Genomic DNA, 18,856 nt, shown 5'->3' with positions numbered 1-18,856 from the left:
CCATGGGATTACTGTGCTTGATTGGCCAGCAAACTCACCTGACCTGAACCCCATAGAGAATCTATGGGGCATTGCCAAGAGAAAGATGAGAGACATGAGACCGAACAATGCAGAAGAGCTGAAGGCTGCTATTGAAGCATCCTGGTCTTCCATAACACCTCAGCAGTGCCACAGGCTGATCGCATCCATGCCACGCCGCATTGAGGCAGTAATTTGTGCAAAAGGGGCCCAAACCAAGTACTGAGTACATATGCATGATTATACTTTTCCGAGGGCTGACATTTCTGTATTTAAAATCCTTTTTTGATTGATTTCATGTAATATTCTAATTTTCTGAGATTTTGAATTTGAGGTTTTCATAAACTGAAAGCCATAATCATCAAAATGATAACAAATAAAGGCTTGAAATATCTTGCTTTGCATGTAATTTGTCTATGTAATATATTAGTTTCACCTTTAAAGTTGAGTTATTGAAATAAATGAACTGTTGCACGATATTCAAATTTTTCGAGTTTCACTTGTAATACTGTGTATTAAGGGGCAGTTTTGATTTAATGCCTCCTTTATTTGCTGTTGCATTGACTTCCATCTAATACAATGGGAGACATTTTGATTATGAGCTAGAATCTAGTTGCTTTGAATAAGCCATCTAAGCAAGCCATACTGTGTCCTCGCATGCGTCACCAAATAACGTAGGGATTTTACACTGTACAAAATAGTGAGGATGATTATTAGAAACGCATACATCTCAGTCTTTGCACAGGGCACACAAATTGTGTGGGATACGCCCCTACATACACGCTATGTGTAGATTGCTAGGATTGATGCATACAATGTTTCGTACTAATAATCCTCATGTATGGCGCCAATTAATGTTTTGTAGCAGTATAATTGCAAAAAGTAATCAGTCTCATAAAATTACTGTTATCTGAAATATCTAACCACAAATTTTGTATTTTGATTAATAATTTAAATAACCAATATTAATGATTGTACATACAGATACATAAAGACTGATTTGACTCGGCTCTCATGTCGTAGATGCAGGGCGAGATGCAATTGTAGAAGCCGGAGGCTGGGGGCTGCTGAGGTGAAGAGAGGGCCAAAAAAAGCAAAGAGGAAGTTCAAAGAGGGTGCCTTGCTCTTATACTGGGAAAGTTTATTGCCTCCGCTGTTACGGTATTGACTTAACCGTAATTAGATGTCATGCCGGGGTGGATGTCGTGGAATTGTTTTGTGGTCCTTACAACTGTATGTTTAGATTATTTACATAGGAAGAAGGCTGTATTGCATTAACACATCAATCTACTGAAATCAGATATTGATAATTTCCAGAAAGTACTAGTATTATATCGTGGCTGCATCCTGTGCTGGCCGAAAAAAATGGCATGCAGACAGATTTCCAACTTCACCACTGATGGAACAGGTGATGATACCTCTGGCAAAAGGCATACATTTTAACACTGTTCTCTGGTGATTTTTGTTAACTTTAAGCCTCTAATGGATGTGGATACAATGGATTTAGATACAGTGTAGTCCATAAATAGTTGGACAGTGATGCAGTTTTTGTGGTTTTGGCTGTGTACTCCAGCACAATGAAACTATGAAAATTAGATAAAAGTGTAAGCTTTGTGTAAAAAGACTAAAGTGGAGCAACTAAATTGGTTCTTGCTATGAAATGTAAAAGTTATGATTCAAGACTTTTAAAAGTTGAGAAAAATGTCATACGGGTTTTCTGTAGTTTTGTATAGTTTATTTTATTGTAGTGCTTAGTGAACAGCTCTGACATGTCCAGTTCCGTTCTTCTTCTAACTTAGTCTCACCTCTGTGCTGCTTTATGTTTGTTCATTTTTCAGTTTAAAAAAGAAAATTGAGTTCAGTTCCTGCTACTGTTAAGAAATAAATATATAAATATCTTAAAGACAAACGTTTGCTTTTACATTTAAAGTGAAATGGCCTTACACTCGCTTGCAGGGATGGCTCTACCCTGCACTGAAGTAGCACACAGTGGGCAGTAAACAGCTGAAGGGAGTATCGGATGGATGAGCGTGGTTGCATACTGTACATCTGCTGATCTGCAGGCTCCGGTGTGCGCGCGTGTGTGTGTGTGTGTGTGTGTGTATGTGTGTCTGTCTGTCTGTCTGTCTGTCTGTCTGTCTGTCTGTCTGTGTGTGTGTGTGTGTGTGTGTGTGTGTGTGTGTGTGTGTGTGAGAGAGTCTGTCTGTCTGTCTGTCTGTCTGTCTGTCTGTACGTACGATGGGGTTATGCTGAGGTGGCAGATTTTACAGGTGCAGCATAAGCTGGTCTGGGTGGGTGAATACAGGTGGGGGAGGCAGGAGTATGGCATCTGTCCAACCCTCAGAAATGGGGGAATATCCTACACGGGAGTTTGAGAAGTGCTTTAGGAGCCAAACTGGAACAGAAAGTGCTGCTGCTTCCCCCACGGTCCGAACACAGGGCCCAGACTCAGCCCATCACAGTACTGGAGTACGCCTGGGCTCAAGAGTGTGTGACTCGGGACACCCAGCTGGGTAAACTCACGCCTGGCACTCCCAGATCATTGTATCTCACAGTTGGTGTCCATAGGTTTTGGAAAACCTTTTTCGTTTTTTTTTTTTAACTTTAGCACCAGATCAGCTTTCATGAGGGATCCAAAGGCTGCATGACTCCCTGCTCTCTCACTCTGAACTTTATTTAGATGGCAGCTGTGCAGCGACTGCATACTCAGACTGCGATAATCGCCTTAACAGCAGCAATGCTGCTTCAGCTTTGCCTCAGGTTTCAGTAATCATTATTTCAGCTATAGTAATAATGAAGATAGCCCCGAGAACCGGACGCCAGGCATAAGCAAAGATAAAATGGATGGATTGAGAAGCAAGGAATATGCTGCAGCAGCACTTGTGTATGTGACGTGGCTGTGGCTGTGGCTGTGGCTGTGGCTGTGGTGTGAGAGCAGAGACCTGCTGTGGCTATGGATTGGATTTGGACTCTGCTACGACATTATAGATGAAGCTAAAACTGGTGTCTTCTTGGCCTCTCACATGTGTTCTCATACAGTATGTACTTGCTCCACCACAGCCAGTATAAAACAAAAGGAAACAAAGAAGCAACATTGCTAGTTTATGTTTAGTGAAATTCCTCTTTTACAGAATGCAAGCACCCAGTGGTCATGTGAGGGTGACTGAATGTCAGATGTTATGGATTGAGTGGACTGATACTTTAGTATGTACAGTGCGTTGATACATAGCTGTTTATGTACAGTGTGCTAAGTGTCGTTAAGTGATTGCAGTGGGACCAGTGAAATATGAATCACTATTTTATTTTAATGTGCATTGTCCCACTGGAAAAGAAGGTCTGTTCAAAGAATGTAATGCAGAACAAAATGATGTTGATACTGTATGGCAGTATGCATTTACTTTTTTGAAAGTGATTCTTTGAGTGCAGTCGTTTCTGTGAGTACTATAGCAGATCGCAATACATCCAGGGTCATGGTTGAGGGTAGCAAACGGGCTTCTTTATCCATGAAGAGCTATATCCATGGCATAGTGCGTAGGGTTGAATTGGCATAGTGCGTAGTGTTGAATTGGCATAGTGCGTAGTGTTGAATTGGCATAGTGTGTAGGGTTGAATTGGCATAGTGCGTAGTGTTGAATTGGCATCGTGCGTAGGGTTGAATTGGCATCGTGTGTACGGTTGAATTGGCATAATGCGTAGGGTTGAATTGGCATAGTGCGTAGGGTTGAATTGGCATAGTGCGTAGGGTTGAATTGACATAGTGTGTAGGGTTGAATTGGCATAGTGCGTAGTGTTGAATTGGCATAGTGCGTAGTGTTGAATTGGCATTGTGTGTACGGTTGAATCGGCATAGTGTGTAGGGTTGAATTGGCATAGTGCTTAGGGTTGAATTGGCATCGTGCGTAGGGTTGAATTGGCATAGTGCGTAGGGTTGAATTGGCATAGTTTGTAGGGTTGAATTGGCATAGTTTGTAGGGTTGAATTGGCATAGTGCCCCTTTTCTATTGTGATCTACCTGAACTAGTTGTGCTGTGCTCAGCGTCTGTGGTGCTCTGCTGCTGGATTACTGTGTGAAAAAGAGGGGGCTGGCTGCTGCCATCATCATTCATTTCCTTACATGCTCATTTTCCCTCCCACCAAAGTCTGCATAACCTGTTCTGAACATGTATCAAAGCAATTCAACAGCTTTTCTGTGTATTTATTGTGGTACACATCATTCCCAAAGTAGTTTCACATAAAACGGTTTAAAAAAAGTGAAGTTTCGCTCTTTAGACAAGTCTGGCCAAGCAGCGATCCAGCCCCAGAGTATCACCGGGGCTGAACAAAGTGAGGCACCCAGTGTCTGCCCAGGCCTGTACTGCAACACAGACTCCCTTTCATCAGATCAGGCTTAAGGAAAGGCTTTGTGTAAACAGAGAGCAGAGAGCAGGGTATGTTTAAAGTTTTTTAAGTTACACTTTGGCAAACTTATTAAATTATCAGGCACTTCTTCTCATGGTCAGAGAGTTGTGGGCTTGAATGCCAGGCTAGGCAGCTGTGAAAGGAGAGTGGTCCTACTGCATACTGCCATTGTGAGCAAAATGCAAAAATGTCATATTAAAATGATGTGGTAATGGGTGTGGTATGTGGTATGTCTTCATAAACTTAAGCACTAGCATGACTATAAAACAGGACAAAGCAAAAACAGTAAAAAAAAAAAAAAAAGAAGGATTGGCTATGATTAAAAAGGTCAACTGGTCTGAGAATTTTGCTCTTAAAGGCCACAGTGGAATTGCGTGTTCAGGGAGTGCATTCCAGAGGACCTGCCCAGAGACGGCTCCCCTGTTGTGTGCAAGCATGTTCTGGCCATGTTGAAAAGTCCCTGAGTGTAGGAGAGGGGCTGTGGAAGGCAGGTCAGTCGTTCAGTTGGTTCAGTTTGTTGAGATGGCTTGCATTTAATTTGAGGTGCACAGCAAGGGCTGATCCACTTCAGGATTTTCTGCCAACTTCTGCTCTCAATTATATAATTAGCTAAATTATGTCTTGATCAGACATTTGCATATGCACCAGCTACAGGTGCAGACTGCTAGCATATCCTAAAGATTGTACTGTGCTCAGGTACAGGAGTGAACCAACATCATTTATAGAGCTGTTAGAAAAATCAAATTAAGATAATTGGTTGGAACAAAAACCAGAAACCAGCTTGCAGACCGGCCCTCTAGGCCCGGAGTTGTGCATCCCTGATTTAATTAGGTTGAATTGCTATTCACTATCAGTGACAGTAACGGTTTCTTGCTAGACAAACAGAGCTAAAGCGATCAGTTGAAATCAAAGCATCTTATTCCCACTCAAACAGGGGGGTATGCTGTGAATCATTTGATATTGAAATATTAATAATAATAATACTAGCCGGTTTACTTACATTTGCTGGGTGGGATAAAATAAGCATCAGTCTGTAAAACGAATCTTGGCCATATCCATAATTTTACTAAGTGTGTCCCCTGGGGTGTTTTAATGGGTTTGCATGGTGTTAAACGCTCAGATATGTTATGTTTGTGTAAACTGATCAACACTCTGTTTCAGACGGAACAAACACTGAAATGAAACTGCCGTTGACATACCACCACCCAGACCTGCTCCCTCTGGAAAACTCCACATTTCTGGAGCGGAACTTTGTCTGCAGAGTACGATGTCTTCTAGACAACTCCTCTGGATTTCTTGTAAGTAGTTTTGTGTCAGTTAGCAGAGGTACATGTCACTTATCTCTGGAAAAGTGACCCTTGCCATTCACTGATTGATGATTGACATTTGACTAGACTGCCTTTCTCTGGCTTATTGCTACGTAAATAATGTACATTCATTCGTAGTCTGTGTGTGGTCACATTTTATATACAGTAGGTATGTGGTGAGAAGAGATCCCCCTTTCCATGTAAGATTATTTGGGCATGGATTCATGCATTTTCTTTGTTGGAATTGCTAGATAGATGGAATGGCTGTGTGCCATTTTGTGTGAGTATTTTGCCTTGCCTTTTGGCCTTGGCAGGAAGTGTGTTTCTGTACTCGCGATGTAAAGTTAGGGGTCAAGTAGTTGTGCTGCAGAGCTGAGGGATTTTTAGGTTTGACCACAGGCCTCTCTCTGTCTCTCTTTTGGGTTCAGGGAAGGGTCATGGACTGCTTCTTCTGAACAGGAAGTGTTCACACCAATAGCTTTGCATGCAAACCCAGATAAAGTGTTTATCACAGGGTTTTTCCTGGCTCAGAACAGGGTGGTGGTTTTGCGTGAGAGCAGCTGCAATTGGTCCGGCATTGCAGCTGCAGTTTTACTGCCATTGTCATCTCAGTGCGTTGTCTCCCGATATTTAGCTACATGTAGAATGTAAAGTTCTGTAAAGTCAAGAGACCACTACAATGCATTGACATGTAGAGTAGGTCATTTAAAACCAAACGCATAGCAAAAATCAGTAAGCCATTATAATGGATAGGACTTGAATGTTCATTGACGGGTTACACATTGTAAGTGCCAGAATTGGTGAGGGAATGTAGCCTATACTGAATGATTAACTAAGTGGTCATTGTCCAGGAAAAGTGGTATTTGGAATTGTAATTTATCTTGAAATGCATTTCATTTGTCACACAAAACTTAGGTTACAATTTTACCCTTTTAACCGACAAATACCACCTTAATGTATTAAAATTATTTGTATATATCCACTCAAAAATGATTCCATCCTTTTATCACTGGTGTTACTTGTTCCTTTTACTGGAACAACATTTTATTTGTCTGTTCAATCTGCACATGAAGGCTAAATCATCAATATTATGCTGTAGAATCAAATGCATTGCATAAGTGTTTATCACATATTTTGGTAGTTGCATAGAATCATTCATTCCATTGTAAAGAGATCACATATTTGCATAAACCATTTTCGCATATTTTAAATATTTTCATTTTCATTTTCATTGTTCATACAAAGACAAACCTAAACCAAAACTGTAACGTGGCTTAAATTAAAACAAGATTCATGCTTTCATGTACTGTTTGAAGTTTGAGTCACTTCAGATGTCTTTGTAATGAATCATATAAAAATGTGTTCATTGAAACCACTATTTGAGCTTGGGAGCGATCGGATATTAATATGATCAAAATGCACATTCCATTTATTGAAGTCATTCATCTAATATTTTAATGTGATGTGAAACCGGAAATGTTTCAAATGTAAATATATAAATAATTTAGAAATTCCTGGAATTAACACTTATTATTTAACTTAACATACGTTTTAAATCTGTATATTTTGAATGATTTAATTGCAGAAAGTTGGTATTATAAGCACAGTACACTGGCAGCTTTCTCAAAATACAAATTGAACTGAAATAAGCATACTTTTGTTCTGTCAGCAATTTATTATACCTAGGGTGAGTTTCAACTTTACAGTTACCTTTTATGCATTTGACAGGTTTCAACTTACCCAGAAAGGGTATCTGAGGTGAATGACTAAACCAGCAATATTTTAAACTCAGTACTTACTATTTTAAACCCAGTACTTAATATTTTAAACTCAGTACTTCATATTTTAAACTTGAGAACAATTCCCATTTATCCCTTTTTCATTTTTTGGTGAAGAAAGTTTTATTGTTTTATATAAACTATACACACAAGTGAGATGAAGGACATACTCAATTTGTCCTTTAAATCGATCACATTGTCTAGAAAATCTGTTGACAGTGAAATAGGTCATAGAGGGCTAGTTTCTCTACAGAAGCTCTCCTTCTTTAGCTTCTGTATTCATATTGCCTGAATGGAGACAGCGAACATAGCTTTCCTCTTGACTTATGTTGTTTTCTTCAGGATCTTCATCATTTTCCCCTTTTGATGTTTTAATTCTGGTGATGGCTTTCATGCGCTTTGGTTTCTGCAGGCCATGAGCTTTCAGGGCCGTCTGAAGTTCCTGCAGCAGAACCAGAGGACCCAGGATGGGCTGCCAGTTCCCCCTGTGCTGGCACTCTTTGCCATAGTCAGCCCTCTGCAGCCTCCCTCCATACTGGAGATCCGAACCAAGAGCTTCATGTTCAGAACCAAGCACAAGCTGGACTTCACACCTACAGCCTGCGATGCCAGGTGAGTAACACACAGGCACACACACACACACACTCACAAAAGATACAGAGTAGATGTTTGCTCAGTAAGTAGCATATAAATACAGATTTATATGGAGAAGGTTGAGCTTTGTATAGAAAATGCATAGACATGGCTCCCCATAAACCTTCTTTGTGTCAGACATGTGTACTGGAAGTCTCATTTTGTATGTGTATTAGTTCCCTTCAGACGCTGTTTTTCTCAACCTGTGCCTTGTGTCCACAGAGGGAAGACGGTGCTGGGATACACAGAGGCAGAGCTCTGCTACCATGGGACAGGCTATCAGTTCATCCATGCAGCCGACATGCTGCACTGTGCAGAGAACCACATACGCAGTACGTCTGATGCTCCCTCATGCAGTTCTGTTCTACTGTATATTTGTCTATATACTGTATGAAGGACATCAGTCCCCTAGCATTGCGGTTTGTTTAACATCACTGCCACGTTCATTGTGTCTGACTCTGTATGCATAACCGCAATTAACAGTTAAATGCAGGCCACAGAAACTTGACAGCCACATTTGCATATCCTATAACCCCTAACTGTATGCAGAGAGAATTACTCTGCCTGTAATAATGCATGGTTGCATGGTTGTTTACTGCTTTAAAATGACATATCAGTTGATCTTGACTGGATATTTTCCTCACCCCCTTTAGCCCAAACTCCCTCAGAGCAGAAAAGAGTGATTACATACACTCAAGGATCGAATTCCCAAATGTACCCTGAAAGTACAGTAATGTTCTCTTTGGTTACAAATGAGTATTTTTTCAAAGCGGAAATTACTGGTTAAGGGTACAGTATGCACCTATTGGGTACTGCCCCCGTGAGAAGCATTTGTACATTTTAAGTACTCCGTACCTTCATTTATGGGAGTGTAAATTAAATGTCTGAATCAGACATCGGGGTCTGGGTGACATTGTGTGTATCCATGATCAGGATTGACTGTTTACAGGGCCAGGGTCGTATCACCTGTATTTCTAACTGGCCTGTATCCCCCCTCAGTGATGAAGACTGGTGAGACCGGGCTGACTGTGTTCAGGCTTCTCACCAAGCCGTGCATATGGGTGTGGGTGCAGGCCAACGCCAGGCTCATCTACAAGAACGGCAAGCCTGAGTGTATCATCGCCTCACAAAGAGTCATCACGTATGCTCACTTAAAGCCTTTAGATTACAAAACTGATGCAGCTGCCACTGGAACAGTGAAGGAGTATCGCTTATCTTTCCTCATAGCCTGAGAGAGCCTTCTATCGATAAATGCCATCCTCAAGTCCATGTGCCACAAACGCAATGCTCCACAATGTCGGTTGTAAGTTTCATGTTGTGCTTCTTAGCACCAAAGTTTGTGGAAACTGCTAAATGCTCATTTTGATGAGACACACAAGTTACTTTCTAGTCATTCTGATCTCTGGCACAGTTCTGTCCAGGTTAGGTCTAATGGCATTTCTCTTTCAGGGATGAAGAAGGAGAGGAGGACATCAGGAAACGGAACCTCAAGTTGCCGTTCGGTTTCACGTCAGGCGAGGCCGTCCTGTACGACACAAATGGAATGTTCCTGGAGGGAGACTCCAGCGAGAGCACAGGCACCAAGTCGTTCGAGCCCAACTCCATGCTGGGGGCAATGCTGAAACAGTCGGCCTACGTTTGTGTCCCTGCCCAGAACCCCATCTCCTTCCAGCATAGTACTGTGGCAGATTCTGGAGAGGACCAGATTTTCTCACGTGACTGGGAGGAAGACATTTTGTCTTTGTCTGAAAATGGAATCTTCAAACGGGAACCTATGAACAGCTCAGAGGACAAAAACAGTGACCTGTTGAGCTTCATGAAAAGTCTGGGACTGAGCGGAGAAGACGTGGAGCTCATTCAACAGGACGAGGAGTTTTTGCAGATAAGCTTGGATGAACAGGGTGGCATGACGGATGTAGCAGATGAGATCCTGTCGTATGTACAGAAAGCACTAAAGACATCTGACTGCATCTTCTCAAGCACTGCTGACAGGCAGCTCACAGGGCACGAGTCCAGCTCTGCTCCACAGCACAAACAACCTCCACATCTACACCACGGGCAACCACTGCTGCAGCCACAGCAGCAACAGCCCCTCCTGCAGCAACACCTACATACACAGACACATCCACAGACCTTCCCACAGCAGTACGTACATACACAGGCATATCATCACCAACCAGTTCCACAACAACATCCACAGAATCAGCAACTAACCCTACAACAACATCCGCATAATCAGACACCGAAACTGATTTCACTACAAAATCCACAGACACAGCAAATCATTTCACAACAGCATACACAGACACAGCAAATCATTTCGCAACAGCATCCACAAACACAGCAACAAATTTTAGCTCAGCATCCACTGACAGTGCAACTAATTTCACAGCAGCACCTACAGACAGGGCAGCTAACTCCACAACAACATCCACATACACAGACGCAGCAACTAATTCAACAGCAACATCTACATACACAGCAACTAAATCAACAGCAACATCCACATACACAGCAACCAATTCAACAGCTACATCCACGTACACAGCAACTAATTCAACAGCAACATCCACAGACACAGCAACTAACTCCACAGCAACTAATTTCACAACAGCATTTACATACACAGGGGTATCCCCACCAACCAATTCCAGAGCAACATTTGCATACACAGGCACCTCAATGGCAACCTTTTCCACAACAACATTCACTTGTACAGCAGCAGATTACACAGCACCATTCACTTACACAGACATTCCCACAGCAAACTGCCTCACAGCAACATTTTCATTCACATATGCATCCAGATCATATTCCACAGCAACATGGATGTACACAGACGCATCTAAAGCAAGAAATTCTGCAGCAGCATTCTTTCTCAGAGCTGAGTTCTTTGCTCCCACCGCAACAACTACAGCAGCCACCACCACAGAACCAGGCACAGCCACAACCTTCACACAATCAGCAGGAATTCACACTAAAGCAGTACCCACAGCAACAGGGACATCTGCCACAGTCACTTCCAGAACAACAACAGCAGTTGTGTCACAAGATGAAGCACATGCAGGTCAATGGGAAATGCCCATCTCTGAAGCAGCCTGTTGCAGTGCCAACCACAAACGGCCACCCATTGGCTCCCCAGTTGTGCACAGATTGGAGCCTCCCACAGTATGGACACTTTGTTCAGGCGGGCTCCACCCTGGACCTACCCTACCAGAAGCAGCTGAACAGCATGTCCACTTCCTGCAATCAGGGCTTCTCCACTGAAGGGCTTGCAGCTGGAGAGGCTGACAGCCTTACACCCCAGGAACTGGTGGATCTACTGGAGAGTTTGCAGCCTGGAGCCACAGGGGAGCAGCATTTTGCCAGCGTCCTGCAGCACGGCAGTGACACCCCCCTGTTCCATTCCTCAGCACAGCCCATGCACCAGTGCCTGCCTGAGACCTCTGGCCTACGACACGGGCAGCAGGTGAACCCTAAAACGCTCACACCAGGCAGTCTGGGACACCAGCCTTTCCACCAGCCATGTAAGCACATCGGCCCTTAGACTGCTCCGCTTGCCCGATTCACTTTGACACGTCCATGACAGTTTCTTATTTTTTTACTTTTTCACTTTCAGAATGGCAACAGTGGGAGCATGAGTCAGATCCAGCCTGAATCCAGCAGAGGACCTTCCTCAGCCTGAGAAGCCCGCATGGCCACACAGCCTCATCTCTGGAGGGCAGAATGCAGCTCCACCATGTGCACAGACACAGACAAGACTGCTCCAGTGGGAAACCTGGCATAGAGAGGGGCTCAGGGCTGGGGATCAGTCAAAATATTGCATATCCCAAGATCATTTTTTCGCCTGCACTTAATTTACATTTTAGTCATTTTGCAAATGCTTTTAGCCAAAGTACTTACACAAGTGCATTAATATGATGAATATTTTATATTATAAAGTACAATAATTATCATTTTCTTTCAGTGGTAAGGTGACATGAAATGGGATTGTGAACCAAAGTTGCTCATATCATTGACCACAACTTGCAATTTGGACTTGTTGACAGTTTTGGCTGTTAAATGTAAGCAATGATCTGTATTCATATTGGATAAATTAGATCATAGTTCATCTGAAGCTTAAAGTTCAAATGCAGATATGTGAATGCTATTTGGACTTAATTTGGTTATTCGCATGCTTGTATCAATGGGTTTTGATGCATTAATAGAAGGAGATATACAAGGGACCTTCACTTCTGAATCATTTTATATATTTTTTTGGAGCCTTCTTCAGCAGTATTTAAAGATATGCGTGTCTGTGAAAAAAAATTTCTTTGCTTAACTGTATAGGTCTGTCTTCCCCAGGTGTACATTTTCAAACATGTTTTGTTTAACCATTTGTAAACCTTTTTTTTTTAATTTTTTTTTTTAAGAAAGTATTCAAGGTGGCAATTTGAAGTAATTAAGGAAAGGATGAAAGTTTAAAAGTTATATGGGGGCAATTTAATATGCATATCCCTTTTGATTTTAGTAAAGTATGTTTAACTAGAGCTTGAAATGTTTGGTTCTTTGGTTAAACATAATAGGAAATTACTTCCTATTTGGAAGAGTCAGCATAAAGTTTATTGATGGAAATTCCATGTAGTGATGTGCACTTTGATCAATTTTCCATTTAGAGTCAACATAAAAATACTATCATAATAGTAATATATCAAACTCTGCCACCAAACACATTTTAAATAATGTGAAAATATTCACACTTTCGAACAGGAAAAGCAATAACATGAATCGTATTTTGTATTTTGCAACGCAGTCAGACTGATTAATATTTTGTGAATAATTCTCATATTTCAAATATTTGGTCCCATCCAAATTCCAAGTACTGTATATACCCCGAATTTATAAATGCTTAATATGTCCAATCAAATACTCTCCTTGAGTTTCATATTCTTAGAGAGCAGCTCTTGTGCCTTATAAAATTTAAGTTTTTTCTGTCAGGACAGTTGATAACGGTTACATGATCATGTTTGGATTGAAATGGGCTTCCTTTCATTCATTTTCACTGACACATCCCACTTTATGAATCTATGCACTTGTACAAAATTTTAAATACAAAACAATATGTTGCACTTTTATTGAGACTGTAGACAATCAGACACATGTAGCGCTTTTACACTTTTTTGTGTTGAACTGAGCCAGTTTTGTTAACGAACAGGGTGGGTTGGCACAGGACTTGTGGGTTTTTAAAAGGTCCAATTTGAACATACCGAGAGATATAAAACACTTCTCAAATGAATAGTTATTTAATATTTTATTTCTGCCACAAAAAAAATTGTGAATTAAAAAAAAAAAAAATGATGTAAGTTTGATTTTCATGTTTGTTTGTTGTGTATAAACTATGTAATTAACTATATGAGCTTCCCTTATAGATCTAGTTGGTTTCATAAATAATTCAATGCTGCTTCAATAAGTGCTTGGAAGTGCCTAATTTTTAATAAGTAAATATTTGAGAAATCTGACTACTGTGTTAGGCTTTTTGAGTCAAGTGTGTGTTGATTATGAAATGTGAAGTCGGTTCAACTTTGAACAGGACTTATCATAGCTAAGCTTGCAGTGATCTTTAAATGATCTTTTCATCTTTATCATGGTAGCTGGCCCAATACCACTGAACATCATTGGGTGTACTGTACGTAGCGTGATGTTTCATTTCCACCTTCTGATTAATTTTGTCCTTAGCATTTCAAATGCGACGTGTATTGTAGATTGATCTTTTCTACGGCATTTTGTCTTTCATTTTTTATTATTTTTGCTTATAACACAGTCCAAACATAAGGAAGAACATAACTTACCGGAAAGACTAGAGTTACTCCTACCTTTTTTTTATTGACATTTTTACTTCAGCTCCTCGCTGAATGCAAGGAAGGCCGAGTTGAGAGGCCAGCCCTGAAGCCAGACTGAGGGTGGAAAGAGATATGACTGAGCGTGTCTCCTGAGCAGGGCAGTGATGCGACAGACTGGCTTTGGGACTGCGGGGACTCATCCAGTGGACAGGGAGGAGTTCAGCATGGCGGAGACAGATGGGAAAATGTCAGGAGAAATGAACTAGAGGAGGGATGTGAGGATGGGATCCCGGGCGCAGGAAGTTCGACATGGGATAGAGTGAGGTCATTTGTGAGATAGGAGAGAGTGAGAGTGAGGTTTGGAGTAATCTGTGGGGAGAGGGCGAGGCTGAAGTGAGGTGTGGGAGTTGCCGATGTCAACCTCCCTATCAAAGTCATCTGCAGTGATGATTGAAGAAGATGGGGGAAGGGAAGGGTTGAGGAGTGAGGGGAAAGTGGAGCGCAGCCTAAACACTACTACGGTTGTGTAACAAAAACATATGCTCCAATTACGTTTTTTCTGTAAAAACTTGTAAAGACTACTCATTATAAACAAAAGTGTGCCTGAAAGTGTATAATACAATTCACTATTTCAAGCACAATACTAAATGCATAATACCCTTTTCTTCAATTGGCTTGACAAACAAGCACAGGCTGGTCTCACTGGGAATAAGGGAATTCCTGCGGTGTTATTTTTGGCATTGTTCTGAAGCGTTTGTCAGCACTATCATTGTGCTGCCTGTTCATTCAGAGATCATTCCAAAGATTGCATTGGAAGGACTTTTCTTGCCAGTATGATGAAAACTGGGAAATTTCACAGCTATCTTGCTGCCTTTGGTGTCATTTGTTTTGAGTTATGCAACAGCTCCTACAGAGAGTATATTATTCTGGTTGACACAAGCAAGCTGAATACAAAAGGAGAGTAAATTAACTGTACTGTACAATGGAAGACCAGTGGAATATTTTTCCATGCAAAACCCAGCCTATGCAATACAATGACAATTTGTCTTGCTCTCCCTGTAATTTGGAGCTCTACCCTAATGACCTCCTAATGGTTTCATTGGCTCCACCTGCCTGCAGCCTTATATCTCTGCTGCAGAAGAACAGAACTTTGAGAGACTCGACTGTTTATGCATTTTGTGGCATTTTTTTAAATTTTTGAATGGTGTTTGGCAAGTTGTTTACTTTAGTTTCTTGTCCACTGTTTGATTAGATTTTAGGTCAGAGTAGGGAATATATCTGTGGAAGATTCACCATTTTGCTTTCACGATTAGTTTTAGTCTTCTGTGGCCCTTCTCTGGACTGTGTCCTTTCCAACATCTTCAAATTTGTGTTTTGGTTTGTTTGGAGTTTTTTTTTAATAATGTTTTTATAATAAATAGCTTTTTGTAGAAGTTTCTTTTGAACTTTGCATTTTGTGCCCTAGGGAATTTTGTTGTTGTGTGCATATGGTGCTTGCCATGTTCTTGTGACATGGGTGAGATTTGGGACATAACCGTAATATTATACAAAACATGCTTGTATAATAATGGGCACCAACATCGTTAACATCTGAAGATGTTAGAAAAGAAAGGTATGTACAACAGTAACTGTTGGTGTGCGGACAGTTTTTTATGTTTGACCATGGTAGAAGGTATAATAATACAGCCAGGTTATCATGCTGTAGAAACAGACTATGCATTAAAATATCTACATGTCTAAATCTCAAGAAAATGGCCAATCCAAAATAAAGTTCAGTGCTGACTGCCCAGCTGGACCTACCTGAATTCAAAAATCACACAGCCCATGATCATCCATCTCATCCATCATTACAGATTACCATACAGTAGGGCTACATAATATTGCATGTATAGAGTTCATAATACAGCATTAATGCAGTGTATGGGAGGCTATTAATTATGCATTCAGAGCCCATGAACAGGGTAGGAGTATTGCACTGGGATTATGGGCGAAAGAATGGGGGCACTGTTTCTATGAATACATTTTTTTCTTTGGCAGATCCAGACTGACATAACTGAGACAGGCATGACTGACTGTAGGGTGATGTAGTGCTGCAGCTGGGATAATCTAGGCCATTATAGTCGTAGACAGAATGCTGTAAATGCCAGTCCTTTTGAACTCTCACTTCTGAAATAGGATTTCCTTATTTATGTGATTTGGTTTTTAACAGTAAGCCATTTGCCAATAGAGATGGACTCAGAGGAAGGGACCTCCATTTTACTGAAATGATTCAGTGAGGCCTAGTTCCAGATCCAAAACAACTATACAAGCCATAGCACAACTGATCCGGCTCCTAGCAAAGGAACCATCTTGTGGATTACACAGCAATATACACTCACTAGACTATTATTTATTTATTACCAGTATTTATTATTGGTCTTCTGCTGCTGTAGCCTATCCACTTAAGATGCCTTATGTGTTCAAAGATGCTCTTCTGCATACCACTGTTGTAATGTGTGGTTATTTGCATTACTGTCACCTTCCTGTCAGCTTTGACCAGTCTGGCCCTTCTCCTCTGACCGCTCTCATTAACAACGCGCTTTTGTCTGCAGAACTGCTGCTCACTGGATGTTTCTTTTTCGCAGCATTCTGCAAACACTAAAGACTGTTGTGCGTGAAAATCCCAGGAGATGAGCAGTTTCTGATCGCCCTGTCTGGCACCAACAATCATTCCACGGTCAAAGTCACATTTCACATTTGGACTGAAAAACAGCTGAATCTCTTGATCATGTCTGCAGGCTTTCATGCATTGAGTTGCTGACACAAGATTGGCTGATCAAATATTTGCATTAAAAAGCTGGCGTATAGGTCTACCTAACAAAGTGCTCACTGACTATGTCAAAAACATAAGACACAATGTGAGTGGGTATACTGTGTGGGGCACGCGTGTACGCGTGGGTGCGCTTATGAATGGAATGTTCATGCAACTGTAATGTGCTCCACTTCTGTCATTCTGCTGTGTTAGGCACTTAGACTGATTTAATTGACTGATTATCAAGTAATAAATCATAAATGTGGTGAAAAGATACTTTGGTTCTTATCACTTGGTGAAACATGGCATCTAGAATCAAATAATATGCTTCTATTTCCAGCAGTTTTTCAGATATCCAGGCTTTTGCATGCTATTCTTTTACAGGCAGGATATTTGCAAGTAGCTGGCACTTTATTCACCTCCTCTTCTTTCATCTGAGCTCTTCAGTTTCTGTGTTAAAAAAATGTCAGTTTTTCTTTGTATATGCTTAAAAAGAAACACAATGGCATATTTATATTTAATTGATTTTCACCTAGCTGGAATTGTTACGACTCCTTGTTATAATTCTGTGCGCAATGTACAGTACGTCCTTTCATTGCAATGGCTATTAAAAATTCAGGCACTGCTGCACAACTCTGGTGCCACTGAATTCACTGCTTATTGTCAGAGGCAAACAACTGTCACTGCTTCTGTCAGAGCAGCCTGACTCTAACTGGAGGTAAATAGTCACCTGGTATAACCATGCAGCAGAAACAATAGGGACCCTGTCTCTCATGCATTTTTTTTTTTGACATTGTGGTTGTGCATTCAAATGTGCTGTCAAGGGGTGTACAAATATTTTTGTTAGAATCCCCAACTGATTAGAATAACTTCCTATTCCGAAGTAGAATCTGAAGTTATTTTATGTATGAAGTGTTTTCTGTTATTTAACAGTTGAGGGGTTCTGTTTTGGCTGTAAACCTGCACCGATAGGGCTCAAATTCAACACTGAATCAATAGAATTTCTCCCTAAAGGCCACAAGGTGGCGGAATTGTACTTCTCCCAGGTTTATTGAGAACATCTGAAAATCTGGAACAGTGACCCCCAGTCCTGGTCCTGGGGCAGCTGTCATTTTCTAGCCTTCATTGAGAAAAAGAAAGGACAATTTAACGGTTTTGTGTTGGCAAATGATTTTAGGAAGACTAATGGCTGGACTGCTCAATATAATATGGCCGTAGTGAACAGGAGATGACTGGACCATCAACCGTCAATTAGAGATTGAAGGGGCACAACAGATGGTTATATGGAGTGTTGGGTACGATTAGAAGTTCAGCTGGGAAGCAAGACACAGCAGCACCGTAGTTGGGCTGTTGCTTAATTTCTTAGTTCATATATTTCATGAAAAATGTTGATAAGGAAATTTACATGTGAATGTAGTTATTCTTACAGAATTGTGAATCCCGTGTTTGGGGCATAGCTAAATGAACTCTGACAGAATTCAATAAGTAGAATATGTCTTGTATCAGAGTTAAAAGTAGTCTGATCATTTTACTTTGAGAGACCAATGATTGTCATTAGCGGTCATTACTGTACATTACTGTACATGTTTCTGCTATTCATCAGTGAAAGCAAAGCAAAGTCAATCCGGCCCGTCAGACTATGCAGGTACAGTAAATAGCAATTCAGGTCACTCAATCTCTGAATATCTTTTTAGTAGTGAGGAAAATTCATGTAATAGCCTATAAAGATAAAAGTACTTTTTTAGTACACAATCATGAGAACTACAGTGACAACAGACCTCATATGACTTATTTTGAGCATTCTAATCTCATACTGTGGATTAGATAAAACGGATTAAGAGGGCTGAGAGCACGTATTCTGCAGATACTTCACTTTTTCGGTCTGATCTGATGATACTGACCTTAGCAATGCGTAACTCGCAGGGTATGGAATGTTAACCAGTACGTACAGCAGCTGATGGAGCAGGGAAATGATTTGTCTGGATAGCAGAAATACCACAGTCCCCACACAGGACTGGTACTCTGTATAACAGTGTATAGCAGTGCCAAGAGCTGCCACACAAGAATGACATTCTGAGCAGCACACAAAGGACTGATTCTTAGCCAGGAAAT

General features: G+C 41.0%; 1 protein-coding gene across 3 annotated transcripts in view; it reads left to right on the top strand.

The window, feature by feature from the left end:
- Nucleotides 1-13,632, top strand: part of ahr1a (aryl hydrocarbon receptor 1a) — a 31,106-nt gene extending 17,474 nt beyond the window's left edge. For 2 of the 3 annotated variants that reach the window (XM_061241482.1, XM_061241474.1), the window contains exons 6-11: nt 5,578-5,714; nt 7,914-8,113; nt 8,357-8,466; nt 9,134-9,275; nt 9,584-11,661; nt 11,754-13,632. In XM_061241482.1, the coding sequence (XP_061097466.1) occupies nt 5,578-5,714; nt 7,914-8,113; nt 8,357-8,466; nt 9,134-9,275; nt 9,584-11,661; nt 11,754-11,755 (2,669 nt within the window). In that variant the 3' untranslated portion in view covers nt 11,756-13,632. Of the gene's footprint in view, nt 1-5,577; nt 5,715-7,913; nt 8,114-8,356; nt 8,467-9,133; nt 9,438-9,583; nt 11,662-11,753 lie in introns of those variants that run through there. The other variant, XR_009708736.1, reaches the window with a different exon arrangement.
- Nucleotides 13,633-18,856: the final 5,224 nt, after the last annotated feature.

The sequence above is a fragment of the Conger conger genome, chromosome 1, assembly GCF_963514075.1.
Source record: "Conger conger chromosome 1, fConCon1.1, whole genome shotgun sequence".
NCBI lineage: Eukaryota > Metazoa > Chordata > Actinopteri > Anguilliformes > Congridae > Conger > Conger conger.
This window is presented reverse-complemented; position numbering and strand designations above follow the sequence as displayed.